General features: G+C 42.7%; 1 protein-coding gene across 1 annotated transcript in view; it reads right to left on the reverse strand.

The window, feature by feature from the left end:
* Positions 1–7,941, reverse strand: part of LNPEP (leucyl and cystinyl aminopeptidase) — a 91,534-nt gene extending 83,593 nt beyond the window's left edge. Inside the window, exon 1 of the mRNA XM_079145854.1 lies at positions 6,371–7,941. Coding sequence (XP_079001980.1) covers positions 6,371–6,389 — 19 coding nt within the window. The 5' untranslated portion in view covers positions 6,390–7,941. The remainder of the gene's footprint in view (positions 1–6,370) is intronic.
* Between the last annotated feature and the right edge of the window lie 328 nt (positions 7,942–8,269).

The raw sequence follows: 8,269 nt of genomic DNA on the forward strand, positions 1-8,269 counted from the left end.
TACCAGTTGTTCCCACTGAGTCTCCAGGGCTGTACCAGCCTCTTTTCTTAACCATGAAGGGAGGACTTTTTGACAACTAAAAGTGGGCAAATATTACAAGATTTCTCTCTTCAAATCATACCACCAATACCAACTTAAAAAAGATCTTTTGTATCTTTAGCTCTCCCCAACCACTCCCATTAATCTCTATGCATTTTTTCTCTAAAGAACAACTTTAAATGATGTAATGCTGTTCTAGTGATGAATATTCAGACAGTTGTTTTAAATCTTACAAAGTAATAGTTTCAGATAGCTCAAAGCCTCCTCCCCACCAGAAATCTCCTCTATGACAGTGAATGATACCTAAGGCAGCTGTCTGGGAAACAGTACTGCAGAGACCTGGCCATCATTTACTGCAAGAGATAGGGAGAACACCCAACCCACAGAGGAATCCTTTTCTCACTGCATTCCCCATTCTCCTGTTCCCTTCCATGGAAGAGGCTTTACCCACGGAAACTTCTGGAAACTTCTGGAAGACCTCCTCTACTTTCTTCACCCTATATCATTGGGTTGGCCTCCCCGCTGAAGCACCCTGGAGCTGGAAAAGACTTTGGGTCCCCCAATCTAGAAGTCCAGACAGCAGACTCAAGTTCTGTTTCAGTGACAACATTCTTGAAATACGTGGAATTCCCAGGAGGACCTTCATTAAAAAATACACATAAGAAGGAAAAGAACTTCAAAGGGTCTCCTACAATTAAACTGTTTTCCATTGTTTTCTGAAACTCTCTTAGAAGCCTGAATTTTATTTGGCCTAGTTTAGATGCTAAGATTGGAATAAAAATGAAATAATAATAAAAAAAAAAAAAGGTTCATTGTTCAACCATAAACACCAGCAAAAAAGATATCAAAACCAGGTAATAAAAACAGTGAGCCACCAGGGTGGGGAAAGAAGGATGACTCTATAGTCCTCTTTGTATTCTTTTCCCTTGAAATCAAATATAAAATATTCAGGAAAGAGAACAGTCCTAACTTATAAGTAAGTATAATTCTTCTGACTAGGACAGCAAGAAAGCAGTATAATTAAATTCCTGGCAAATGTTTTCTCTCCTGCTAAAGCATACAAATGCCAGTCTTAACTTTTTCATCCCCATACTCAATTCTCTTTTATCCACCAGACCCACCAACCTCTCCTCTTCTATCCCTATCTTTCAATCCTATACAACAGTGCCTTCACTCTCCATTGCAGGCTCATTTCTAAACCAAAGACTTATAAAGCTTAATGCATGACAGTTTTAAAAAATCTTTGCCCCACAGCTTCCTCCTTTACTCCCAAATCTCCACATTCCTTTGATCTTTATTGGGGTTTCTCCTCTTAAGTTCCAGTTTTTCCTAAAGGTCTCTGAAGGATTTGAACTCTTAAAGGTGCTTCTAAGACAACCACAAATGGATTACAACAGTAGATCAGGTATTAGGGGACTCCTGAGCACCATTTTGTGGACTCGGGAATCTTAATGTTAGATTTACTGTTTAGAACACTAGGACAATGAGCAGTCTTCTCTACAAAAACCACAAGACATAAAGGCAGCTATACCACAAAAAGGGGTTCCAGAACTTCCCACCATTTCCAATCTTGGTTTCCTATGAACATTAAGAAAAGATACATACTGAGGGATTTTTAAAAAAATATAAGGAGAAGAAAAGAAAAAGACTTTTTTTCTGGCTGCTCCCATAGTATTATGAAAAGACCAAGTAATATGAGCTCAACTCCTAGCTTTTATGACATGAGATAACTGACAAAACATGGCTGCACTGTCACCTCAACTGCCAAGAACCACAGGTCTAATCTAGGTATAGTCCAAATAGTGAGGTGATCTTGGTTAAATTCTTCCATATCTCAATTTCTAATGTTTTCACAGAAAGGGTCATGACACTGCTAATAAGAATATTAGTTTCCATGGGCTGGGATTGCGGCTCAGTGTAAGAGCCCTTGCTCAGCACCACATAAAATATAAACAAATAAAATAAAGTTATTTTTTAAAAAAAGAATATTAGTTTCCTAATAAGACTAGTACATTAAATCAGCAGAAATGTGCACTTATTGGTGATAGATGCTATATAACCAGGTTAAAAAGATTTTTCTGTACATTTTTTTTTCATCACTAGAACACTGTCTTGGACTAAGCCTCATTACTTTTTTATTTCTTCTACGTTTCCATATTTTTATTGGAGCATGAAAAAAACCGGATTCTTTCATTTATCTTAGGTTAATACTGTTTGATGACAGAATTGCATTTTGGTTTGGGTTTTTTTTTTTTGTTGTTCTTGTTTGTTTTTAGGGTTTTTTGTAACTATGCCTAGCAGAAAATGTGAGTGTTCAAAAAATGGTATTTACCTGACTACCCAGGAAATCACCCCTGCTTATTTTCCATATGATAATTTCTTTATACCACTTTGAGACTGAGTTCTCAAAGACAATCTTCAAATGAGAATCACTGACTACAACCATTTCTAAAATATGCTGTTTTTTATGCTGTCTCAAGACAACTCTTAGAAATGTGTTAAGTAATAGCAAAGACTGTTTCTACCACTAAATTTCTAATGATGCTAACCCTCAATTACTATACAGTCCTATTTACCCCAAATGAAAAAACTTAGATAAAAACAGTTTAATTTATATTCCATCACACAGAGAAACTTATGAGCTTCCATTTCATTAGGTTTTCTTTCAATGCAATAATTTGTTATAGAACAATATATATACATATATGTTATATATATACACATGCATGCATATACACATACACATACATATGTATACATATAAACAAAATGTGGTAAATTCACATTTTTGAGAGATGATGCTAAAAAGGCTTTTAGGAAGATATATATACCTATGGAACAACTAAGTTATAAAATAAAAAGATGAAACCACAATTTTATACTGCTTTATAACCCACAAATGCCTAATTTGTTGCCAAGACTTTCCGTTTTAGAAATGAAAAATACTTTCAACTGGATACCAATCTGAAAATGTAAACAAAAACAACTCTTTAAAATAAGAAAATCCACCTTGTTTCATTGTACACCAGGCTACACCAATAAAGTGATTTGTGGTGATTATTTTCATATAAAAAATATAAAGCTGTTTAAATTATCTTTTCAATTCTGGGACTTCAAAATACCAATGCTTTTCTAACCTCTAGATTTGTTTCAGATCACACTATAAACTAGAAAATAGAGAAAAATATCTCCTATGTAAGAGCAGGAAATGTATTCATCAACATGTTTCCAAATCCTGAATTTGTTTCCCAAAAGCTCCCTTCTAGAGAACACTCCTGGTATCCTCAAAATGAAGTTGCTGATGTCTAGGCCCAACCTCAGAACCTGTCAATCAGATTCTGAGGGTAAACACTGGCTTTAGCATTTCTTAACATGAATGTCAGTTAGTCTGAAATATCCCAACCTTGCATGCAAATGAGAACAAAGCAGATGGACACCAAATAATTGCTTGTCTTCATTTAGTAGTACCTCTATCCAAAAAAATAATAATAATAATCAACAGAATTGCCATTGATTTTTTTGGTTGTTGTAAATAAACAAATCACTACTTCCTAAAAGTTTCACCTATACCTGCCTAATAGAATACAAGAATTATTGTGAAACCAATCTTAAATCTCTCTCCCCATAAAATAGTCACCAGAGTTCCAAAGCCAAACCAGATGTCCAGTCTTCAGCTTAACAGTCAGCAGTCCCTCCCCAAGGGCAAAGCCAAAAATATCTCCTGGGCCAAATGGGAATTCCTGACCCTAAGGTCCATCCTTATAAGCTCCTTCTGGAGACATGCATTTTAAATGGGTTGCAGTAGCATGTGACCTGAACATATTAACACAGGATATTCAACAAATGAACCCATCATCAACAGGCAGAGAGCAGAGCCCAAGAAAAAGGGCCACATCAGCAGCAACTTTTGACAGAAAATGGAGAAATGACAGAAATCTCTACTGGATATCTTGAAAGTCAGAATGACAATAGAAACTAAATTCACTTCCTTTACAAATTTATATGTCAGAGGGTAGAACTATTGAAAAGATTTTAACTGAAAGATATGTAGTCCTGAATTATTGAAGCTGTTCTTGTTAAGTTTCCACACCTCTCTATATATGGACATATGAGAAAATATAAGTGGTAAAGATTTTATTAAAAGAGGATGAACATGTAACAGAAGCCAATACCAAGCTTGATAAATCCTGCAATAATAAATTCTAAGATAATAAAATACTTTGCAAGAAAACACCCAGAATACCAAGCTTGACAAATCCTGCAATAATAAATTCTAAGATAATAAAATACTCTGCAAGAAAACACCCAGAGCGATGGCAGAATTATGTGTGCATATTTTCTGCGTTCAAAAGAATTAAGTACAAAAATAAACATATTTACCATTATGTCATGTCATGTTTGAAGACACTAAAAATCCATAACAAACCTTCAAAAGTTTTGCAGTAAACCTGAAAAGTACCTCAAATTACCAGCATCTAATTTCTTGCTGACTTTAGATGTTGTACTTTCTATTTTACCTGTTAAAGGATACTAGTTCAGGTTTCAAGGAGTGATACTACAGTAACTAAAATGATGCATTTATCAATCTATCTCCAGCATCAACTCTGAAAATGTGAATAAGAATCAGAAATCCAATTTTCTACATGAAAATTAAGTACTGCTTTTTGTTGTTGTTATTCTTTTCTCTGGGAATTTGCCAGTCCTCCCAATGTGATAATTTGCAAGTATTCACATCTAGAGTAGGATATTCTGAGGGGAGAAAATTAATTTTAAGACCTGAGAATGTACTTTAATCCTGTAGGTAAAGGTTCAGCAAAACAATTAGCACCAGTCTTGACCAAATGGGTGATTCAGTCTTGTCCCCTTTTTTTTTCAAGTAGGTGAAATTTCACATTTAAAATCCTACAAACATGGAAAATCCAAATATTCAGCCTAGAATAAAAAATAAGCCTTTGAATACTCATTTACAATGACTAAATGATCTGTATTAATACATATTTTACACTCAAGTACTAGATGGTCCCTGGTTCTTTTCTGCTCATATCTTCTTTAACTCTGAGGAACTTTACCAGACTATTCTTAGAACCTGAGCACTTACAGGTAGAACTTAAATACGAAAGAAAATTTCAAAATTAAAGTTGCCATCCTAATTAAACCGTACAGACAGAAAGATGGCAGTAGAATAAAGCAGTCTGAATTAGGGACATGGAGAATATAATGAATGGTTCTTAGTCCCATGAATGAAGTAAAGCATTCTACAACAGTCTGGCTGGGATCTGGGATATAGTGGGCAATATCTGTCTCTTGGGTGGCAATTAATTCACTCAACAAGGTAGACTATTTCTTCTATTAATGCGATACTCTATCTGAGGTAACCAATCATCCGGCAGGAAAACACGTGTCACCTAGAGAGTGAATCCCCTAATTTGAGTATGTAGGCTTCCTTATTAGCAGTTTTCCTACTTTCTATCCTAAAGGGAAATTCACAAACTCAAATGCTGCAAAATGCTTGACATCTCACTCCTGTATTGTTGACTCAGGCACTTCAGGTCCAAACAAAAGCTATTAACTAGGGTGGGATTTATTCTCCCCATTCGGTAAAAGGCCGTGGCTGTTTTCAGGTTGCAGGCTCCTGCTTTAACTCTTGCCCTACACTGTGATATCACCGTGACAGATCTTTGATATTCAATGAGTCCTTGATTGAAAAACTGATATCAGGAGTCAGTGAAAAGAAGACTGATCGCCCTGCAGAGTGCACCAGGAACAGACAGGACCTCAGCGGCACACGGCAGGGGAAAGCAAGTTTTTCCGTAAGTTTCCCTTCCTTCCACGAAATTACCCAGCCGAGCCCCGCATCCCCACCAGCCCTATTAGAAGTCACGCCTGCAACTCGCTGAAGGACAGGAGGACAGCTCCGCACGCACCGGCAGAAGTGGGGTTTGGCGGCGGCCACAGTTTAACCCTTCCTGCTTAAGAGTGGAGGCTGACACCGCCTTATACTGGGGGAAAGCCAGGATGCCAACTTTCTCGCGGCCCCCTTCTCTGCGCACAAGCCCAAACTTTGTGGTTCGCTCACCCGGCGGTGTAGCGCAGGGCTGGGTCGTGGCCGCAGCGGAGCAGGCAGCGGCGCTGACCTTCACGCCAGCACCCAGCTGCGCGCGGGCCAAACCCGCCGCCCGAGCCTCCAGCTGCCTCCCCGACCCCCTTCCACCGCCCCCCAGCCCTCGTGGGGAACCGGCACGACGGCAGCACGGCCCCTCGTGTCACTACTGTCGAAGACCCTCCGGGGCGCCGAGAGCTCTGGTCCCGAGGTCTCGCGCTGCCCACTCACCATTGGTGAAGGGCTCCATTATCCCCCCGCCGCGGCTCCTTACAGCCGGAGCGCCCAAGCTTCCTACTCCGAGAGCTAAGGCGGCCCTGCTGACTGAGCATGCCCAGCGCGGCCTAAGGGTTGCCGGGGAGGTGCCGCGTGGGGCGGCGCCGCTCCGCCGTTCCGGGTTTTCGCTTCGGCTGCAGAAAGAGCCAGGGAGGCCGGAGCCCAAAGCACCGCTCAGCCCTCGGACGACTTCAGGGAGAGGCGGGGGAAGAGCGACAGGGGCGGGGCCAACACAAGCCCCGCCCCTTCCAGAAGTGCCCGCGGCCGCTGCGCTCCCGGGAACCCGGAAGCGAGTTCACTTCTTCAGCCAACGTGGGGGCCTTCTGGGTTCTGAGCGCGGCTACACCCGCAAGGCGCCAGAAAAGCACCGCCCCGCCCCTGTGGAGCGGACATTCCAAAGACCGACAGTAAACAAAGGCAGAAGACACGCGAGAGTAAAATCAGTGCCCCACTGCGCTTTAAATCGGGGTGATGTGATGGAGAGTGAGTGAGTAGTTCATTCGGATGGTGTGGAGATGTGCGGCCTCGCTGAGGAGGTGTCACTGAAGTCGATCTGAAGGCAGAGCAGGATCCTGCGGACGAAAAGTCACTCTTCGGACCGCGAAACGTCGGTTTTCCAGGGAGACTGACTCCAGGCAACTCACTTAGAGGCCAGAGGAGCAAGTGCTGTAGATCTTTACCGCAGGGCTGCACGCCGGAAGCAGAGTGGTCCCCAGCTGGCTTGGAGACCAAAGTGAGGGCGGGGACGCACACGGACCCCACAGCGCTCCGAGTCGGGTCTGCGGGCTGGCGGCTCTGGGCGCGGCCTCTAGATGCGGGCGGATCAAAAAACCCGGCGCCGGATCGACCGGCCGGGCCTCAGGCGCCGCAGGTTGTGGGCATAGGCCCGCCTGATCTGGGCTCTAAATCGACACCTGCGGTTTCCTGGGGTGCGGTCTCTGGGGCCTTGGGCCAGGCCCCGCGGCGCTAGGCCTAAGACACTCTCTTAGTCTCTCCTGTCCCCCAACACTCGCGCCATTGTCTCCAGCCCCGAATCTCCATTGTTTCCAGTCCAAATCCGGGCAGCTCTTGTGAGCCTACAAGCAGAATCTTCAGTGGACCTGTGAACCCCGGGGAAACCGGTCTCCGCCTTCTTCCTCAGCCCTGTCTCCGAGTGCGCAGCGCCGCCACCCTCGCGACAGAGGCCTCCCCGGTTCCCAGCGCGCAGCCACCGCTCCACTCCCTCCTCCCCTCCCGCAGCTCGGGCCCCTGCAGCTACTTGGCTCCGGATACGCCTCACTGCGCCTGCCAACTGTCACACGGTCCTCTGAGGCTGTCAACAGCAGGGCGTCGGATGCAAACAGGCCTCGACGAGCGCAAACAGCCTGGGCAAACAGGGACGGAGGGCCAGGATGTTTTCCGTCCAACACCGGAATTAGAAATTGGGTTCAGATAAATGAAATCGAAATGCAATATCGTATTTTAAAATGTCAATTGTATTACATCTTTTACTTCCCACCCCTCTTTAAAACTTAAAATCAATAACAATTTTAATTAGAATAAAAGTGAAACTCCTTACCTAACTGTGGGACCTCAGCAATACATGCTCACTATGCACTGGCTACAGAGGCCTTCTAGCTGTTCTTGAAAGTCGCCAAGTTCCATCTAGCATTGTTAACCATTTCTTCTGTATACCCCTTGCAAAAGAACTAGTTGTTCTTTTTTGGTATTTTGTCTGCTGATTTCTTCTTGCCAGTTAGGTCTCAGCTCAGATATCTCTGTCTGCAAAGAACGCTGCTCTGAGCATACATTTAAAATAGCCACCGTGTGCTCTTATTCTACCCTACTTTATTTTCTTTACCACACTCATCACTG

The sequence above is a fragment of the Sciurus vulgaris genome (assembly GCF_902686455.1).
Source record: "Sciurus vulgaris genome assembly, chromosome: 6".
Classification (NCBI taxonomy): Eukaryota; Metazoa; Chordata; class Mammalia; order Rodentia; family Sciuridae; genus Sciurus; species Sciurus vulgaris.